At 42.9% G+C, this 22,102-nt stretch overlaps 1 protein-coding gene across 3 annotated transcripts in view; it reads right to left on the bottom strand.

The window, feature by feature from the left end:
• The window catches only part of DCAF12 (DDB1 and CUL4 associated factor 12), a 48,876-nt gene extending 28,900 nt beyond the window's left edge, over positions 1–19,976 (bottom strand). The window contains exons 1-2 of one of the 3 annotated variants that reach the window (XM_077761887.1): positions 18,406–19,020; positions 17,051–17,305 (exon numbers count right to left, since the gene is read on the bottom strand). In XM_077761887.1, coding sequence (XP_077618013.1) covers positions 17,051–17,305; positions 18,406–18,483 — 333 coding nt within the window. In that variant the 5' untranslated portion in view covers positions 18,484–19,020. Of the gene's footprint in view, positions 1–17,050; positions 17,306–18,405; positions 19,021–19,815 lie in introns of those variants that run through there. The other 2 variants (XM_077761886.1, XM_077761885.1) reach the window with 2 other exon arrangements.
• Between the last annotated feature and the right edge of the window lie 2,126 nt (positions 19,977–22,102).

Below are 22,102 nucleotides of genomic sequence, written 5' to 3' on the forward strand. Positions count from 1 at the left end.
TAATAATATATATAATATAAATATATAAAATATATAATATATATTGATATATGATATATATATATCATTATAAATATATATATATAAAAGCACTTGTAGAAGACACCTTTCAGGAAGTCTGACCAACAATGTTAGGGGGACCCCATATTCCTACATTGAGAGTGGGGCCCTGTAAGTGTGTGTTTGATGTAAGTCATCAAATCTCCAGATCTCCAGACCAGAGAATTGTCCAGAAGTGGCCTCCTGGCTCAAGAAGAACCAGTCCAGGGGCTACATTGGACTGATCAGATTCTTTCAGGAATATGAAACTGGCTTGGTGGCAGAGACCAAATTGCCTGGATGGCCAATTTCTACCAAAGCCAGTCCCCAGAGAGAAGGAAACAGAAGAAAGATAGCATGGACATCCTTAGTTCCTAACGACTTTCCAATTCTTAGCTCTGTTTCCTTCTGAGATCTACAGATACTTCCTGCTCTTGGGGTTTGCATAATAGCCCTTCCATAAACATGAATGGGGGAGTGCCTGGGTGGCTCAGTCAGCTAAGTGTCTGACTTCAGCTCAGGTTATGATTACACAATTTGTGAGTTCAAGCCCCACGTTGGGCTCTCTGCTGTCAGTGTGCAGACCCAGAGAGCCTGCCTCAGATCCTCTGTCCCCATCTCTCTGCCCCTCCCCTGCTATCCCTCTCAAAAATAAAACATTTAAGAAAAATTAAAACAAAAAGCATGAGTGGGTTTCTTACTGTTTTAGAGCAAATGACCTCTAACCAACACAGTCCCTCTAAAATGTCTAATGAAGCAAAATTAACTGCCCACTTATACCTCTGCGTTTTGTGAGACAATGCATCCATAACATGTTACCTTCTAAACCAATGATTCCCTAATTATCACAGTAACCTGGGGAATTTTTTTTTAAGAAAAACTATAAAAGAAAAGCAATTCCCAGGCCCTATCCTAAAATGTATCCAATTTCCAACTCTGGGGCCTGTAAAACCGACTTCTTTTCAAGGATCTCCAGGTTAATCTGATGATTGTCCAGGATTAATAATCACTGATCTAAACCGTTGCTATCCAAAGGAGCACTGGGGAGCTTGTTAGAACCCAAGAATCTCAGGCCATGCCCTAGACATATTAAATCAGAATCTGGAGTTTCTCCAGATCTCCAGGTACACCAATGCTTGAGAAGCACTGATGTAGAGAATCTGCTCTGTACACTAAGGGAATGTGATAAGATACAAGAGTAAATTGACCTGCAATCTGGAAAGATCCAAGTTTCTCCTATGGAATCTGAGGATGGGCTAAAGATTATTTTAGTCTACTGTGTCAGGCCATTCCTTTGTCTTAAAACAAAGGTCCATTTCTGCCATCCAGAAAAGGTGTGGAGAAAATGTTTCAACTATTCATGTCTAAGAAAGTCTTAAGTCCAACCTCTCCAATTTGGAGAAATCTAGAATTGAATTCCAAATTTGTTACTTATTAGCTGTGTGATCTTAGGCAAATCACTTAACCTTTCTTTTCTTTTTTAATCTTTTTAAATGTTTATTTATTTTTAAGAGAGAGAGACAGAGTGTGAGCTGGGGAGGAGCAGAGGGAGGGAGACACAGAATCCAAAGCAGGCTCCAGGCTCTGAACTGGCATCACAGAGCCCAATGCAGGGCTTGAACTCACAAACTATGAGATCATGACCTGAGCTGAAGTCAGATGCCCAACCAACTGAGCCATCCAGGCACGCCATCATTTAATCTTTCTATTTTTTCATTTCTCATCTATAAAACTAGAATAATATCTACCTCTAGGGTTGCTTAAAGATCTAATAAAACGTAAAGCGTCTAGCACAGCATTAAGCACATAATTAGTACTTAACAAGTAACAATAGCAATATGCCATTCTAAAAAAATACACTATTCTTTATTTTTTTAAATGCTTATTTATTTTTGAGAGAGAGAATATGAGTCAAGGAGAAGCAGAGACGGGGACAGAGGATCTGAAACGGGCTCTGCACTGACAGCAGAGAGCCCAATGCAGGGTTTGAACTGTGAGATCATGACCTGAGCTGAAGTCAGATGCTTAACCAAGTGAATCACCCAGGTGCCCCAGTAATACACTATTCTAATGTTTGTTTAGTTCTGTATGGTGTAGTTTCATTTACGCTTGATGGAAAATATTTGAATGAGTTAACAGCTGGGTCTCTAGAGGGTCCAGGAAACCAGGAGTTTACCCCCAACCTCACTCCTGCAGAGGAATGACAAAGCACCATGTGAGGAACAGAAACTTTTATTTTCTAAAGGAAGGGAAAGGGATGAGCTGCCACAGAAGATTTCCCCAAGCTCTCTGACAAGGGGCCAAGGCTTCAAGTGGTTCCTGTAACAAATCCCAGAATGGAGCTGCTCCACATTAACCTACTGGGATCCCTGCCAGGAACTAGCAGTGCGGCAAGGTAAGTTTGAATCTAAATGGCTCCCTGCAGCTTACATTCTAGAATAAAAGGGGGAAAAAGAAAGCAAAGGCCTTACAATCAGGAAGACTGTAAGTTTAGAGAGTACATCTCTGAATGCATGTATAGTATATGTAGATACACATGAATGTGCATACATAGACAGATGAAGGTGGCTTAAATAAAATGAAGGGGCTCATAAAGTTTCTAAAATTCCTAAGTATTTTAGCTAGAGCCTAATAGATAACGGAAAACAAATCCACATAGGTCACACAGACATCAAGATAAACTATATGGAGTCAGAAAAAGCCAAGTGGGCAGCCTACATCTGCTTGAAAGTTGGGTAAAGGGAAGATGACCAAAATCAAAGCAGAAGAATCCATTCCCATTTCAAACCAAGAAAATGAATAGGAGCAAAAGAGAGGGCCAAGACCAAGAAAAACAACAGAAAATAGTATGGATCAAAAATTTCAACATGTGTAAAGCCTATAATTTTAAGAACTTATGCTAAGGAAATAATGATGGGTGAATAGTTTTAACTAAAATGTATTAATCTGGGGACACCAGGCTGGGTCAGTTGGTGGAACATATATAACTACTGAGAGTTTGAGCCCAATAGTGGGTACAGAGAGTACCTAAAAAATAAAATCTTTAAGGGGTGCCTGGGTGGCTCAGTCGGTTGAGCGTCCGACTTCGGCCCAGGTCATGATCTCGCGGTTCATGGGTTCGAGCCCCACGTCGGGCTCTGTGTGACAGCTAGCTCAGAGCCTGGAACCTGTTTTGGATTCTGTGTCTCCGCCTCTCTCTCTCCCCCTCCCCAGCTCATGCTCTGTATCTCTCTATCTCTCAATAATAAATATTTTTAAAAAAATAAAAATAAATAAAATAAAATCTTTAAAAAAAATTTTTTTTTTGAAGTTCATTTATTTTGAGAGAGAAAGAAAAAGCATGCACAAACGCAAGCAGGGGAGGGGTGGGAAGAGGAGAGAGAATCCCAGACAGGCTCTGCACTGTCAGCATGGAGCTCTACGCAGGGCTCAAACCCATGAATTGCAGGATCATGACCTGAGCCGAAATCAAGAGTAGGACGCTCAATGAAGCCACCCAGGCAGCTCCTAAAATAAAATCTTTTAAAAGTAAATAAATAAAATGAATTTTTAAATAGCGAGACACCACAGGGGATTGGGTATAGCCACACAGTGGACTATTTATTATACAGCTTTTAAGAATGGGGCTGGCTCAGTCAGTAGAGTATGTGACTCCTAACCTTGGGGTCATGAGTTCAAGCCCTTGTTGGTGGTAGAGTTTACTTTAAAAAAAAAAAAAAAAAAAAAANTCTGAAGCAGGCTCCAGGCTCTGAGCTGGTTGTTAGTACAGAGCCCGACGCGGGGCTCGAACCCATGAACCGTGAGATCATGACCTGAGCCGAAGCCGAACGCTTAACTGAATGAGCCACACAGGCGCCTCCAAAAAATCTTGTTTTTAAGTAATCTCTACATCCAATGTGGGGCTCAAACTTACAACCCTGAGATGGAGTTGCATGCTCTATTCAGTGACCCAGCCAGGCATCCCTAAATGAATAAGATTTTAAAAATATAATTCGTGGGGCACTTGGGTGGCTCAGTTGGTTAAACTCTGACTTTTTTTTTTTTTAATGTTTTACTTATTTCTGAGAGAGAAAGAAAGAGAGACAGTGTGAGCAGGGGAGGGTCAGAGAGAGAGGGAGACACAGAATCTGAAGACAGGCTCCAGGCTCTGAGCTAGCTGTCAGCACAGAGCCCAACGGGGGGTTTGAACCCACGAACCGTGAGACCATGACCTGAGCCGAAGTTGGACGCTCAACCGACTGAGACACCCAGGCGCCCCCTAAACTCGGACTCTTGATACCAGCTCAGGTTGTGAACTCGCGGACCTGGGATTAAGCCCCACAATCCTTGGGATTCATTCTCTTGCTCTCTCTCAGAATAAATAAAAACATAATTCCAGTTATCTTAATTTTTTTCTCAATGAACACATATGACTTGCACAATATAAGAAAAGGATCATGATAATGAGTTATACTCAGGACTCCAACGATGGCCAGGAAAATCAGGCATTCTGTCTGGCCCACCTGTAAAAGCTAGTTCCCTGCCCACCTGCATCCTGCTGCAGTGTGAGGTTGGGGATGTGGCTGAGCTCCGTATGGTGCTTGAACAACATCAAGACTCCACAGCTACAAATATTTCAGATTGCTAGGACCTATAAGAGTTGTGACACCAGAAAGCCCAGGTCATTGTTTCAATTCCAAGTATATTAAAGGAAAAGATCATGTGGTTATTTAAAGTAAGAGGACTGGGGAACCTGGGTGGCTCAGTCACTTAAGTGGTTGACCCTTGATTTCAGCTCAGCTCATGATCTCATGGTTTTTGAGTTCAAACCCGTGGTGGGCTTGACACTGACAGTGTGGGGCCTCTTTAGAATTCTCTCTCTCTGCCCCTCTCCCACTCGTACTGTCTGTCAAAGTAAAATAAAAGTAAAAGTAAATAAATAAATAGAACATTTTTGGACCCCAATTATAAAAATAACACATCCTAAGTTTATAAAACATAGAAAAGCAGATATTAGAAAATAAAAACTACCATAACCCTACCACTCACTCTCTATACCTTCTTTCAGGCCCTTTACTACACACTCAGTCACATGTATATTTCTTCATTTGTAAAAATGTGATGTCACATATTATTTTATATATTTTTATTTAATATAGCAGTAACAGCTTCCAAATTAGTCGATTTATTTATTTTTATTTTTTTTTANTAAAGATTTTAAGTAATCATGTTTTTCCAACTGAGCTAGCAGGCACCCCACATCTCCTATTATTAAACATTTATGCTGTGTCCAGATTTTCAGTAGTATAAAACACTGCAATGAACATCCTTATATCTAAATCCAGGCTCCTGTGCTATGCCAAGATCTCTTATTCTTGAATTGTGAATATAAACTGCTCCTCCAAAAGGTGGCTATGGACCAACTTGCTGAAATTAGCAATGGTACTTCCTATGGGATCCTGAATTCTGGTATTTTCCCACTAGAATCATGATTCTGTGGAAGGAGGACATACTAAGATTTATAATTATCCTGGAATTAAGTAACATAATTCTTTGCAAGTTTTATAATCTAACAAGTTTAATAAACTGATTTTTTAAAAGAATAATTTATTGGAAGGGTATTCTTTTCTTTTTCGGATTTATTTTTAAGTAATCTCTACACTGAATGTGGGGCTCAAACTCACAACCCCAAAATCAACCCTATTCTTAGCTTTTTCTTCCCCTATAGCATTTCTAGTTATAAAGCCATCTATTTAGCCCTATCTCTAAACTACAAAGTACTGGAGAGATTATAGTTACATATTAATTACTTATCAGGCATACTAAAAAATTATAAGCTTTCAATAAGAGTATTAAAAACAATGATATTACTGCATAATCCTATTTCTCTTTTACTTCCTGAGCATCATAGTACCAAGTCTTAAGGACAATGTGGTTGTATATTTGCCCACTGAGAAGCGAGATTTCTCTCTAGATGTTATTTTGAGCTCCAAAAAATTCTTTGTGTGACTCAGAAAGGAAACTCCTGTTGCTATATATCCTACCACTTCCTCTCCCCATTAAAGATATATAATATATAACTATGCTGAATTTTTGTCAGCAAACAAGACAAGCAATGAGCAAGGCCACTTCTACCACTGTTTTAGACTAAGAAAAAACAAGATTCACCTAGCTAAAGAGACACTTTAAAAAAATGAGTTTATTAACAGTGAAAAAAAATGCAAGAAAGATCACTCAGAATCCTCTTTTTTAAATTTTTATCAAGTAATCACTATGCCAACATGGGGCTCAAATTCACAACACTGAGATCAAGAGTTGCACACTCCATCAACTGAGCCAGCCAGGTGCCCCCCACTTTTCAAATCTGTTTTTTCATTTTGTCGAGTTCCAGTTTAGTCCTTAATCATGTGCATGCATAATTGTGTACAGCTATAAGAAGCATAGATAGAATTGTGTATCTCATTACATTGAACGTATCAAATGCTTTGCATGTTATTAGTCTTCGTAATTATGTTAATTTCTTCATAAGATTATGCAGATGTGATTTACCATAAATTACTCAAGTATTCTCTTTTTGTTAGTATTTAGATAAAATGGCTTCCAATGATAATATTGTTAAAAAAGACTTCTTTTGGATAAATTCTCTACTCTGAAAATATCAGGTCAAAGAGTATAATATTTTTAGGCTCTTCATTCAACAATTAATATGTACCAGACTTTTGAAATGTAATGCTAGGGGCGCCTGGGTGGCTTAGTCGGTTAAGCGTCCGACTTTCGCTTAGGTCATGATCTCGCGGTTTGTGGGTTCGAGCCCCGCGTCGGGATCTGTGCTGACTGCCCGCTCAGAGCCTGGAGTCTGTTGCAGTCTGTGACTCCCTCTCTCTCTGACCCTCCCCTGCTCACGCTGTCTCTCTCTCTCTCTCCTAGAAATAAATAAAACATTAAAAAAAAAAAAGAAATGTAATGCTAAATTGTTGTCAAAAAAGGGTTCTAGTGGCAATGTATACATGTACCTGTTTCACCAGATCTTTATCAGAACTAGGTATTAATTTGCCAACAGAAAAATATTTTGCTTTTATCTGTATTCTATAAGGAATTTAAATATAATTTTCTAATTGTACTTCCTTATATAAATCATTATACAATATATAATAAATATAATATTGATGATTTATTTTTAAATGATACTTCCTTTTTCTTAATATTTTTAGATGTTTATTTATTTTTGAGAGACAGAGACAGCATGAGCGGTGGAGGGTCAGAGAGAGAGAGACACAGAATCAGAAGCAGGCTCCAGCTCTGAGCAGTCAACAGAGCCCAATGCAGGGCTTGAACACAAACCACGAGATCATAACCTGAGCTGATGTTGGACGCTTAACCGACTGAGCCACCCAGGCACCCCAATACTTCCTTTTTCTAAGATTTTATCTTCACGTAATCTCTATACCCAATGTGGGCTCGAACCCACAGCCCTGAGATCAAGAGTGGCATGACTGAGCCAGCCAGGCGCCCCTAGATGAATTATATTAAAATGTCTAATCGGGGCGCCTGGGTGGCTTAGTCGGTTGAGCGTCCGACTTTCGCTTAGGTCATGATCTCANGAAAGAAGCCATTTACAGGGCACAGAAATGCTTACTATTTACTTTAAGCACACCCGAATCTGGCCAAAAAATACATCTAAAGTCTAGGACCAACAAATCACTACTGCCACTTCTTCATTGCCTCCATTAATTACTAAACCACATGTTTTAGGCACATGTTTTACTCTGCTAGGTACTACTTTCTCCGTTTATTTTAAAGGTGAGAGAAGGCAGGCTTAGGAAAAGGTATTTGGGGCTTCTCCAAAGGCACAAAGTTAGTAAGAAATGGAGACCAGACTCAACCCACGAATCTTTGAATCTAAACATACAATACAAAATGACATCATCAAATTTGTTGGTATAAATTTGGATATTCTGGGGGTGCCTGGATGGCTCAGTAGAAAGACCTTGAGACTCTTGATCTTATATTACTTTTCTGGAAAAGAGATCAAGAACTTGGAAGCTAACGTCCTAAACTAAGATCTGACCTGGAAAAATAATGGGCAATTATCTTGCTTTGTCTATTAATGAGACAGGGAACAGGCAAATAAGAAAAATAACCATTTGAAATAAAAAAGAAAAATAACCATTTGAAAAAAAAGAAAGAAAAATAACCATTTGTCAAGGGCTTCCTCAAAGGGTAGAAATAACATCTAATTACACTCTGTTGGCTGCTGAAAAGATATTAACCAAGATGCCTACAAGGAAATTCTTCCAGATCCATCAAATATGATGTCCCACTTATGCCCTGAATATAGTTTAGAAAATACAGGGAGGATTCAAACAACTGATCTAGATTTAACAAGGTGATAAAAATGTACTGCTATATGGCATAAAGTCTAATCCAGTGATTCACATTAAAATCACCTGAGAAGGCAGAGAAGGACAAATATCATATGTTTGCATGTATAGGAGGATTAGGAGGAACTTGATGGAGGAACAAGGGGGAGAAGAAGGGGAGAAATGGTGGGGGAAAGGGAGACAGGCAAACCANGGTTTCACTGAGGGAAACCTGAATCCATACTGGAGCAGGGGCCAGGAAACTGCATTTTAAGCACACACCTCGAGTGACTGTGATGCAGCTGGTTTCTGGGTCATGCCTGAGAAACAAAGGCCTAAGTGATCAGAAATCAAATATGCATCAATTTAATTATTTTAATGTTTTATTTATTTCTGAGACAGACAGACAGACAATGTGAGCAGGGGAGGGTCAGAGAGAGAGGGAGACACAGAATCCGAAGCAGTCTCCAGGCTCTGAGCTAACTGTGCTGAGCTAACTGTCAGCACAGAGCCCGACACAGGGCTCGAACCATGAACTGTGAGATCATGACCTGAGCCGAAGTCAGACGCTTAACCGACTGAGCCACCCAGGTGCCCCCAAATATGCATCAATTTAAAAGAAGTAAACTGACAAAAGAAGCCATGCTTAGCTCATGGAACTTTTTTTTATTCCTTTGAATGGTGACAGCCATTCAAGCGACTGGCCATGGGGGTGGGAAGGACAGGCTTTGGAAGGGTTCAAGGAAAGCAGGAACCAACTGAAATAACTAGACTGTTTTATTACTATTATTTAATTAATTTATTTATTTTGCAAGACAAGGTGTGAGAGAGAATCCCAAGCAGCTCTAACCTACCAGCGCAGAGCCCAATATGGGTCTTGAACTCACAAACCAGGAGATCATGACCCGAACTGAAGTTGGAGTGAAGTTGGACGCTTAACCAACTAAGCCACGTGGGGTGCCTCTAGACTGTTTTATTATTAACTTTTCTCAGGTAGTTGGCATATCAGGCACCTCCCAGCAAACCTATGTTCTCAGCAACTCAGGTTTCCTCATCCTCCAAGGCTCCAGGGCTCCAGGAACAGGCCCTAAATATATCAGGGGTCATGCTGCCAAGCATGTGACTCAATTGTTTAGATGAGAAAGGTGATTAACAAGGTTATTCATTATTAAAGGCTAGCATGAGGGGCATCTGGGTGGCTCAGTCGGTTGAGCAGTTGAGTGTCTAACTTCGACTTAAGTCATGATCTTGGAGTTCTTGAGTTCGAGCCTGGCATCGGGCTCTGTGCTGACAGCTCAAAGCCTGGAGCCTGCTTCAGATTCTGTGTCTCCCTCTCTCTCTGAGCCTCCCCCACTGGCGCACTGTTTCTCTCTCTCTCAAAAATAAGTAAACATTAAGGGAGGAAAAAAAGGCTAGCATGAGCCAAAGAAAAAATAAAAAACAAAAATTATTCAAGGGGGATTCAGTCATCCAACTCTCCAGTTACTGTGTCACAGTCTCTTTCCCTATAGTTTCTGCCCTGCATCAGCCAAATCGGTCTATTCAGGGACTTTTCTTGTACATTCTTGATTTGGCTATAAAACACACACCTCTGCTTCCTCCCCTCGGTTGAAGCCTCTTCCTCCTTTGGGAAATCTTCTCAGAACACCCTATAAATTACTTCCTCTTTGGAGCACTAGGGGTACAGGTAGAGAGGGTTGGGGGCACTGCTGGAATATACAGAGCAGAAACCAGTAATGTGAAATATCCTGCAAAATATGAGATGAAGTCCCAGACAACAAAGAAACGACCCAAAACACCATCAACATTCTTATTGAGAAAAACTGCCCTAAAATTCCTGAGCCCCTCCATAGGACTGCTGATTGGGCTCTAACATTCTTGACCATCAATTTCTTCACATACAGAAGGTGATCCTAAGTCTGCAATGCACTATACAAAACGGGATTCCTGGGGCCCACACTTGTGCTAACCCAAGAAAAGCCTTCCCAGACATGAAGACAAGTCAGAAAAGGGCAGGAAAAAATAACTCTGGCACCTTCACATGTAAGGGGCATAAGTTTATTTCTAGTGTTCCTCTTCCTAAATCCTTCTAACATTAACTCTGTATGAAACTTTAGAATTTATGAGGCATTTCCATGATTTTCCATGTAGAAACAGTTTCACACATGTGCCCCAGCAGACGAACTTGCCAACATAGCAATTCTATCATTTCCATATCTAAAATCTTCCTCTAAAAGAGTCAAATATTCTGAAACTAACATAAAGACTAATTCTGGAATAAATCTGCACATTTCTTACTAGGCAGAGAATAACCATGTCACTTTAAAAATGGCTAATGTGCAGATTACTATCCTATGAAACAAAACTGGATCATATAGATAAGAATGCTGTGCACCTGGCTGGGCCCAGGGAATTCTGCAAGAACTTATAAGTATCCTCTAGCAGTGCCTGGCTGGCTCATTTGGTTGTGGGTTTGAGCTCCATGTTGGGTATAAAAATTACTTTAAAATAAAATCTTTAAAAAAGGAAAAAATTAAAAGTATCTCCTAAAAGGATATAATCCTTTTGGGGAAATAATATAGTGAAATGAGGGAGCATGAATTAAAGATCTGGTCAAAGCAAAACTCCCACACTTCACCATATTTTGTTTTCCTGTGTCTCAAATTGGATCTCATATTCTGCTTTTATTTCAGGAATCTGCATATGTAAACTCAGTGAAGACATTACAGCTATTTTCTCAACCCTCGTGCTACCATTCCTCTCCACCCCCAAAATTAGGCTCCTCAAGGTTCTTCTTCCTCCCATCTGACAGCAAATCGCAGCCCAAATTCATTTTGTCTGCTTCATTATGATCCACCAAGTCTATCTGGGAAGTTAGCAGTAAACCCCTGACCACTGCTTTGGGAGATGGTGACAAAAAGAAAGCAGCCCTGATATGTAGGAAGTGAGCCTGGTACTATCAGCTATGCCTTGGTGTCTGGGTGAAAATAATTTCACAGGAAATTTTCCTGTGAAAGTCCCATTTCCTTAAGTCTTCCCCCAAATCACTCTTCTAAGTCCTTTCTAACACCCTCTTACTGAAAGGCTCCATGGTTCCCTTGGGTGTAGGCTCTCTGTAACTGCAATAAGCAATTGTATCTACTATGCTAAGTCCCTTATAGTCTTTAGCTGAAGGGTATCAATAAATGAGAAATAAGAATCTAAAATTAAATACTTCAAACTCTGCATATATTATTATTCTATTATTATCCTTCTCTTCAAACCATCCCCTCTCCAAATGCCCTCTTTCTTTTTAAAAAATTTTTATTCAAGTAATCTCTACACCCAATGTGGGGCTTGAACTCACAACTCCAAGATCAAGATTTGCATGCTCTTCTGACGGAGCCGACCAGGTGCTCCAAAATATCCTCCTTCTTGAATTGTTTTTGGTACTCTCCTAGTTCTCCTCTGACCTCCCTGCTCTCCTTGTAGCAGTTCCATAAATGTAGACAATCTCCAAGGTTCTATCTTTAGCCACCCTTTTTTTTTTTTAATTTTTTAATGTTTTTTATTTATTTCTAGGAGAGAGAGAGAGAGACAGCGTGAGCAGGGGAGGGTCAGAGAGAGAGGGAGTCACAGACTCTGAAACAGGCTCCAGGCTCTGAGCTGGCGGTCAGCACAGAGCCCGACGTGGGGCTCAAACCCACGAACCGCGAGATCATGACCTAAGCGAAAGTCGGACGCTTAACCGACTAAGCCACCCAGGCGCCCCTAGCCACCCTTTCAATATCAATGGCTCTTATTCATTTTTGGCTCATCGTACTCCCTTTGAAAATCTCATGAAAACTACACACTGCTGGCCACACCACCTTTGCCACATCATGCCCATGAAATACACATATAATGAAATTTTCGCAATTTTAGGCAAGGTTTATGGAACCTAAGAGTGACTTTTTGGGGCACCCGGGTGGCTCAGTTGGTTAAGCATCTGCATCTGACTCTTGATTTTGGCTCAGGTCATGATCTCCCAGTGGTGAGGTCAAGGCCCCCTCATTCAGCACCCCTGACCCATCTCCTGAGCATGGGACCTACTTGGGATTCCCTCTCTCCCTCTCTGCCCCTCCCCTGCTTGCATGCATACTCTTTCTCCAAATAGATAGGCATTTTAAGTGTCTTCCCTACCTTCTCTCCCATGGCAGTATGCGAATTCTTTTTTAAAGTTTATTTATTTGAGAAAGAGTGCAAGAGTATGGGGGGGAGAGACGGGGGAGGGAGAGAGGGAGAGAGAAAATCCTAAAGAGGTTGTGCATCATCAGCACAGAGACTGATGTGGGGCTTGAATCCACAGTGAAATATTGACCTGAGGTGAAGTCAGACGCTTAACTAAGACACCCAGGCGCCCCAGTAGTGCACGAATTTCAATAATCCCTTATATATAGATGACTAGTCTCCAAATCATGAACTTCAGTCTTTACCCCTCTTTTATTTATTTTTATTTTTTAAGTGTTTTTTTAAATGTTTGTTTATTTTTGAGAGAGAGACTACAGGGAGGGGCAGAGAGAGAAGAGAGGGAGACACAGTATCTGAAGCAGGCTCTGCACTGACAGAGAGAGCCCAATGTGGGGCTCTCATGAACTGTGAGATCATAACCTGAGCCAAAGTCAGTCACATAACTGAGCCACCTAGGCACCCCCCACCCCTCTTTTAAATTTCAACTAAGTGAAAGTACAAAACTAAACTCATTTTCTCTTCAAATCTGTTCAATACTTCTCCTGCCATCCTTCTAGTTACCCAGGTTCAAGATATCAGTATCACTTTTTACTTAATCCTCTGGATTACATCTGAGTATGTCACCATCTACAGGTTGTACCTCTTAAGATTTTTTTTTAAAAGTAGGCTCTATGCCCAACATGGGGCTCAAATTCACAATCCTTAGGTCAAGAACTGCATGCTCTGCTGACCAAGCCACCCAGTCACCCCTCTTAAGATGTATGCTATCTGTCTCCTCCTCACGCTCTCCCTGCTACTGTCTTGTTTTTGGCCCTCATTACCTCTCATTTATACTACAGCACTAGCCTTCTGTAACTGCTTTCCCCTAAAGCAGTACTCCAACCATGTCACTCCCTGTTTAAAATCCTTGGGTTTTGTCTCTCCATTCCCCAACAAAAGAAAATCTGAGCTTGACACTCCATAGCTTCCATAATTTGATCCTAATGAACCTTTCCAACCTTAATCTCATAGTTCTCTTTCAGACACCTAAAGGTCTTGCCACACATTTTCGATAATCTTCACAAATGGTTAATACTTCTCCTCATAAAAATCCAGATTTCCAGTTTCTCCTTAAAAGGAAAAATTAACAATAGGTTCAAATTCCTGCACGGCACAGCGCCTGGGTGGCTCAGTTAAGCGGCTGACTTAGGCTCATGATCTCACAGTTTGGGAGTTCAAGCCATGCATCAGGTTCTCTGCTGTCAGCAGAGCCCACTTTGGATCCTGGGTCTCCCTCTCCTTCTGCCCCTCCCCTACTTGTACTCTCTCTCTCAAAAACAATAAACATTTAAAAAAAAAATTCCTGGGGTACCTGGGTGGTTTCTGACTTTGGCTCAGGTCATGATTTCACAGTTCATGGGTTTGAGCTTTGTGTAAGATTCTATGTAGACAGCTCAGAGCCTGGAGCCTGTTTCAGATTGTGTCTCCCTCTCTCAGTGTCCCTCCCCAGCTTACACTGTGTCTGTGTCTCAAAAATACACATTAAAAAAAAATTAAAAGTCCTGGGTGGCTCGGTTGGTTGAGAGTCTCTTAATTTTGGCTTGGTTCATGATTTCACAGTTCCTAGGTTTGAGCCCCATATTGGGCTCTGCACTGGCAGCTCGGAGCCTGCTTGGGATTCTCTCATTCTCTATCTGCTCTTTCTCCACTTATGCTGTCTCTGTCTTCTCTCACAATAATAAACATAAAGAAAAAAAATTTCTGCATGGTGAAAACTGGCTAGAGCCAAGAATGCCTTTTCTTGGCTCTATACAGTCCCTGCTACTTCTTATTCTCTTAATTAGCGTTTGCTAGCTGTTTACACAATCTGATTTTGTAACCCTAAACCAGGAAAATATACCTACCCATACTGATTTCCAGACCCATGTTCCAATTAAGGTTATACTACCCCTTTTCCTTTTCATTTTTTAAAAAATGTTTTATTTATTTTTGAGAGACAGAGATAGCATGCGCAGGGGAGGGTCAGAGAGAGAGGGAGACACATAATCTGAAGACAGGTTCCAGGCTCTGAGCTAGCTGTCAGCACAGAGGCTGACGTGGGGCTCGAACCCACAAACCATGAGATCATGACCTGAGCCAAAGTCAGAAGTTTAACTGGCTAAGCCACCCAGGTGCCCCACACTACCCCTTTTTCTTTAAGTAATTTAGAAAAAACATGACTAAGAGCACCTGGGTCGTTCAGCCGGTTATGTGGGGGATAAGCTTAGGAACTCCCTCAGCTTACACTGATGGGTTAACAAGGCATAAAGAAATAGAAAGCCACAGGATGTACGCATCCAAGATTAGGTAAAACAGATTAGGTAAAAGGGGCAAAGTCCCCCATTATAGGACAAAGATACAGGAATAGAAAAGCCTCAGGATGAAAGCATTAAAAATGAAATAAACAAGATTAGATATTCAGGGCAGAACGCACCCCAACTAGTACAATAGCAGAAAGCTGCTTTCACAGGAAGGAAGGACCAAAATAGTTAAACTGGTAAACAGGGCTATAGACCGCAGCTGTAGCAGGGCAGCAGGGCGAAGTTGCCCTGAGAGGAGCTAATTAGCAAAAGAAGGGTGTCTTGTAGACTCTGGGGTAGCCTGCTAGGTCTTTCTTGTCCCCTAGGCAAGTTTAGGTAAACAGTGGTGCCTCATACCTGCTGTAAACAACCATCTGCCCAGGACTTTGTTTTCTATTGACCCAAACCCCTAATACGGGTCTTCAATAACCTTTCCCCAAGCCCATGAGTTAATGTTCATGGTTTCATCATCTCTTTGTGCATGTCCATCACGCTTATAAGCCTTCTGACCCTAATAAAAACTGAGAAAGGACCCTTACTTGGGGGCTCGTGTCTCCTTCCAGAAATTAGCCTCTCTCACATTTCAACCTTGCATCCACTCTCTTGCTGGACAAGAGAGAACTCCAGACAGGTTAAATATCCAATTCTTGGTTTCAGCTCAGGTCATGATCTGAAGGTTTCACGAGTTTCAGCTCCATATCAGGCTCTCCACTGACAGTGTGGAGCCTGTGTGGGATTCCCTCTCTCTCTGCCCCTCCCCCACTTACTCTGTCTTTATCTCTCTCAAAATCAATAAACTGAAAAGAAAGAAAAGAAAAGAAAAGAAAAAGAAAGAAAAAGAAAAAATATGACCATACTGGGGCACCTGAGTGGCTCAGTCAGTTAAGCATCTGACTCTTGATTTCTGCTCAGGTCATGATCTTGCAGTTTGTGAGTTTCAGCCCCACATTAGACTCTGAGCTGACCACATGGGCCCTGCTTGGGATTCTCTTTCTGCCCCTCCCATAAGTGCATGCAACACACACTCTCTCTCTCTCTCCCTCAAAATAAATAAATTTAAAAATATATTTGACCATACTAATGTTATTAATGGTTAAGACATACCTTGGCCATTCTTGTAGTTATTCCTATGCTTATATGCCCAGAGAATTCAGGGAGTTAAATGACTGCCCCCAGTTTGACTGTTAGCCCACAGCATAACGTAATTTTCACTTCAGGAATCAAGCTACAAAAAGACTTATAGAATTATCTGATGTTTTTTCCATAAAGAATAATCTAATACCTCAGAAGTTTCAATAGTATTTCCCGAAGCTAGTTAACTGGGAAATGATAGGGCTTTTTAGCATTTGTGTATATATTCAGTTAAATACTGATGAATACCAACAGTACCCAAGACAAAAACAGCTTCTAACCAGCAGATACATTAACTAATAGGTTATTTTAGGATATAAATGGTTGTGGTATACTTTTCCTACTTAATACATTTAAGTTGCTTCATTGATTAGCAAAATTTCAATACATCAAAACTTAATTTATTATTGAGACTACAACACAAACTCTTCTTCCCCCAAATATTCACTTATCATCCAAAGATTGTTTTATTTTCCTTACTTTGAAACAGAGTAGAGTCCCAAGAAATACAAAAAGCATTGGAAAAAACTTTGCATTCATTATCACCATACGGCTGTTCCACTGCTTCTAGTTGTTGTTGTTTTTTAACCTTTTTTTATGTTGCTTTTTAAGTCAGAGGATCGCAGAGGAAATATTTAGGAAAGAATGATGCTCAGGGCATCATCTGGGATACATAATAGTGGAAACCTAGGTCTTATCTGCCAGGCTAAAGGCATATATAAAAATATTTAGGGGCACCTGGGTGGCTCAGTCAGTTGAGTGTCCAACTTGGGCTCAGGTCATGATCTCACGGTTCGTGGGTTTGAGCCCCACAGGCTCCTCTGAAGATTTATCAGCAAAGAAGTGAGGAAGTGGGAAAAGGGACAGAAAGAGAGGCAGAAGTTAACAACAGATAGGAGGGAATGGAAAGCAGAGTAAGGCAATCACCTCCCAAAAGTAACTGATGAGCAAAGTGAGCAGTGAGAGGTTCTAGAGCAAGACCTATGGTAAGGTTCACTTACCCCAGTCACTTACCGTGTTGCATTTTGTGCCACACACCACTTGCCTATGATTTAGCCACTGAGATGCAAACACTTTATTAAGGGTCCCAAGATGAAATTCTCTCTCCTTCAGGAGACTGGGAAGTTGCTGTGCTGCATAGCCATGCAACACTCGAGAATAGCTGGTTTCATTCTGAAGCCTGACTTCTCGGTTCTTCAGGTAGTACACTAAGGATCTCTTCACTGGGGGGAGTCTTTTCCTTTTGTGAAGTGAGTGATCCCAGCCAAACTGTGTAAAGCAACATTAGAAATTAGGGCTTTGGCTACCTTCGTTCAGAAGGAGGGGTCTTCCTGTATCAGAGAAATCACCAAGAACTCATCCTACAGGATTTACATACAACAGAACAGGTATTTTAATACAAAAAGTCCAATTTAACTCTTCCAACATTGAAAAGATGATGCTCATAGTCAAACCTATGCGAAACAAGGGCTGAAAGACAAAGGAGTGGAAGCAGAAAAGAGGTCAAAAGGTCTACTAGGCCTTTTAGGAGTGAAGGATTCAAATCCCCTAAAACTGTACTTGACAGGGAAGGGAATGAGGGGCCAAATAATTACTAAACCGACCTGGGCTGCATCTCTACCTAGTCCCCTTCTCTCTCTCTGTCTGTACTCCCCACGGAGCATGGAAAGTGCACCTAGGGACAGACTGGGGTCCTACACCTTCCAGGGATGCACTATCAAGGGCCACCTCCCTGTGCCGCGCTCCAGGCAGTTGAAGAATTCGAAAAATCAAACACTAACGAGGTAGGAGGCACGGGAAATCAGAGTCCGAATACGCGTCCAACAAAGGTCTTCTCCTTCAAAGAGGAAGGCATAAGGATGATACGTGAAAAGTGCTGTTTTTTTTTACAACGGTCCAAGAGCCAAAAAACCCACGTCAGAGCTTGAGGTAGCCAGAGGGAGACTCCTTCCGATATAAAGGTCGCAATCATTTCTGCTCCCCGGCCCTCCCACCCCACCAGGGAGGTGGACTTCACTCTCCCTCCTCGTACCTTCTGTGAGGTTTTGTTCCTGATTCCAGTCGACGACAGTTTCCCTTCCTCCAAAGCCAAGATTCTAGTTTCCCCTCAAGCCCCACTCTCGGCTGCAGGTCTTGTGCGGAGTATGCCGTTTCCAAGTTTCCCTTCAGCTCCTCATCTCTCTGGCCTTTCTGCTCTCCTACGAATTCCTGGTGGCCCAGCCCTTACCGCACAGGCTGGAGCCCCCGCTCTTGCCCTACCTCTGACTACAGACCTTGGTCCCGGGTTCCAGTTCTCTGCTCTTAGGACCCTATCCACCTCTAGGTGCTTCGGCAATGTAACCCCGGTCCCCGCCTCTCCCAGCCCTCACCTGCGGGCACTGAGCGTCGCTCCCAGCTCCTGGCGAGGCGGGTGCTTTCCGCTTCCTGCTAACTGCTTTCCGGGCCATAGTGGGCAGCGCCGCAGCGGCCCCGCAGCCACATGGGGCGGGGGTAGCGAGGGTTAGCAAGACGGCGGGTCATATACTGGGCCCCTGGGCCACGCACTGCAAGGCGCCTGACACCGGAAAATGGCCCGGACCCAGGGAGGCAGGCAGAAGGGAAAGGAGGGAGGGAGGACCGGGGCCGGGAAAGGGAAAGGGAAAGGGAAGGGGCAGGGGAGGAAGAAACGAGAACCTTTCAGAAGAACAAGTCTGAAAGGACGGCGAGCGGCTAGAACCAAAACACCCCCTCCCCTTCGCCCTCGCTCCGTCACCCTTGCGCAGCCGCACTTCGCAGCATGTCGCCACGGAGACGCCGGCTGGTCTTCACGGGTGGGGTTTAGGGTCTGCAAGTGGTAAGTTCGCGGCTGTCGTTTTGCTGCCGCCCGCGCATTTCCAACGGTCGTCAGAGCGCCGCTGGAGGTGGAAGACCTGGGGTCAAAGCAATCTGCGTTCTGGCCGCCGACCTTGGACCCCCGCCTACTCATCCGCAGGCACCCGGAAGTGAAGCCAACTAACCCGGCTCGGAGGAGGAGTCCCTCTCAGCACACGCCTTTACTGGGCAGCCGCCACTGGTTATCTCCTTTCGAGCGCCGCACTTTCTCCGAACCTATCCCAAACGGAGCGCCAGCACCAAGGGCTGGACTCTGTGCGAGGAGGCAGGACCTCCTTCCCCCACCCTCGCAAGGTGGAGTTCGGCCGGCGTACCCCGACTTTCCTTCCGCAGAGTACTTGCCCTGCCCAGCACGACCAGCCCAAGCCGCTCCCTGGTCCTCTGCCCGCCTTCCCACCCCTGGGGAGTCCTGAGGCTTCATTCTCCACTCAGTCTCCAGATTCCCTGCCGACTACCTCTCCCGCTTCTCCCCTGCCCAAACTGCAACAGCCCCTCAGTCATCTTTCCCTCAAGCTACAACCTCGCCTCCATTTAGATTCCCTCGACCTGCCGGCCACACGGTCTTTGTGCTTTATGAAATAGGCCTCACGCCTTAATTTACGTTTCTTACGTCTCCTAAATTGAGGACAGGAACAAGGGACTACCATTGCCTGCATCTCTATGAAGGCATATTGGGTGAAATTCTGAACCACGCAGTAGAGTGGCCGTTTTGCTTGTCAGTTAGGTAAGGGGGCTTCTTCAGGATCACCCTTGCCTCCATTTTCAGAAGATGCTGTAGGAATTTGAGTGCTGGCTTCCACTTTTCCTCAGGCAAAGAAACCCTTGAGGAAGCAGGATGCTCTTGCTTGGGGTTGACTGGCTTCGGGCTATAGTGCCCAGTTACCTGCTGGTCTCTTCAGGCTTCATACCTCCACGGAGCTCTGTTGACCCATCTGAGGTTCTGCCTACAAGATTTGGATTTGTTTTCCAAGCTGAAACAAATGATTGAGACAAGGTCCTCTGCCATCCCAGTGGGCACTGCCACTACTCTCTAGTGCCACCTTGGAAAAGGCAGCCCCATCTTATTGGTCAGGCCTATCCCTTCAGAGACATGAACAGAATGAAGTGGTTCAGCTTTCTTTTTGAGCCTATTGCTGCAGTTCTGTCTTGCCTCACAATGCCCTTGATGACCCAGGAGCCCATTGGGCAAGAGTCTGGAATTCTTTTGAGAATCTCTAGACTCATGCTGGGCAGCACTTGGATCCTGGTATCCTCTGCGAATATCAGAGGCTGCAGGCTCATCCTCAAAGTTGGTGCACTTCATCTTGACATCTCAGGAGCTATCCCCAAATGCACCTCCCAAGAGAGCTCACAATTTCTGTGGAATAAAGATTCACCTGAAAGTTTAAAAGTCCACAGTTGCTTTTAAAAAACTGATGATACCAGGGCACCTGGGTGGCTCACTGCTGTCACCACAGAGCCTGCTTCAGATCCTCTGTCCCCCCCTCTCTCTCTGCTCCTCCCCTGCTTGTGCTGTCTCCCCCAAAATAAGTAAGCTTAAAAAATAAAGACTGATGATACCAAGGATTGGTGAGGTAGAATGACTGGTACTCTCATACATTGCTAGTGCGCATGTAAATTGGTACAATTTGGAAAAAAATCTATGACACTACTTGCTATAAGCTAAGTATGTGTACCTTATGATCCAGAAATACTTCTGGTTGTAACAACAGAAATGAGTGTTTACATCCACCACAAGGCATGAGAGTACTCATAGCTTTATTCATAACAGCCACAAATGGGAAATAGTTCAAATGTCAATCAGTAGATAAATTGGGGGTTTCCATGACCTAATCAGGGTTGATAATTTGCTATAATAGCTCATGGAACTCAGGAAAATAAATATATTATCAACTTATTATAAAGGATATTATAAAAGATACAAATGGGGGCGCCTGGGCGGCTCAGTCGGTTAAGCGTCCAACTTCGGCTCAGGTCATGATCTCACGGTTTGTGGGTTCGAGCCCCACATTGGGCTCTGTGCTGACAGCTAGCTCAGAGCCTGGAAGCTGTTTCGGATTCTGTGTCTCCCTCTCTCTCTGACCCTCCCCTGCTCATGCTGTCTCTATATCTGTCTCAAAAATAAATAAAACATTAAAAAAAATTAAAAAAAAAGATACAAGTGAAGAGGTAAATGAAGACGGACAGGGAGTGAGGTCGGCAAGGGTCCTGAACACAGGAGCTTCTCTCCCTGTGGAGCATGGGGTACACTGCCCTCATGATATGTGGATATATTCACCAACTTGGAAGCTCTCCGAACCCCATAGTTTCGGGTTTATACGGAGGCTCCATTATGAAGGCATGTTTGATTAAATCATTAACCTTGACTCAATCAATAATCCTCCCCTTCTCAGAGGGTAGGGGATAGGACTGAAAGTTCCATACCTGTAATTACATGGTTGGTTCCTCTGGCAATCAGCCCCCATCCTGAAGCTAAGAAATCATCCTGAGTCATCCCATTAATATAAACTCAGGTATGGTTGAGAGGGACTTATTAAAAATGACAAAAGATGTGCTTCTACCATTATCACTTAGAAAATTACAAGAGTTTTAGAAGCTCTTGTGCCAGGAATCAGGACAAAGACCAAATACATATTATATTACAATTTCATAATAAAAGTCAGAGTAGTCACTGTTCTTGGTGGTTACTAACTGCGAAGGGAACCCAAGGAGGTTTCTGGTATGCAAGAAATTTATAAATATATAAATTTTTAAGATTTTATTTTTAAATAATCTCTACACCCAATGTGGGGCTCCCGAATCTACAACCTCAAGATCAAGAGTTGCATGTTCCACCCGCTGAGCCAACCAGGTGCTCTGGAAACTTCTATATCTTGATCTCGGTGATGATTACGCTAGTGTACACATATGTAAAATTTCAACAAGCTGTACATTTAAGATTTATACAGGTTAGGGGAGTCTTGGTGGCTCAGTTTGTTAAGTGGCCAACTCAGCTCAGGTCATGATCTCACAGTCTGTGGGTTCAAGCCCTGTGTCAGGCTCCATGCTAACAGCTCAGAGCCTGGAGCTGCTTTGAATTCTGTGTCTCCCTCTCTCTCTTTCTCCCCCTCCCCCATTTGTGTGTGTGCATGCGTGCGATCTCTCTGTCAAAAATGAATAAACATTAAAAAAAGATTTATGCAGGGGCGCCTGGGT

Source organism: Crocuta crocuta, unplaced genomic scaffold (genome assembly GCF_008692635.1).
Source record: "Crocuta crocuta isolate KB4526 unplaced genomic scaffold, BGI_CrCroc_1.0 scaffold204, whole genome shotgun sequence".
Taxonomy (NCBI): Eukaryota; Metazoa; Chordata; class Mammalia; order Carnivora; family Hyaenidae; genus Crocuta; species Crocuta crocuta.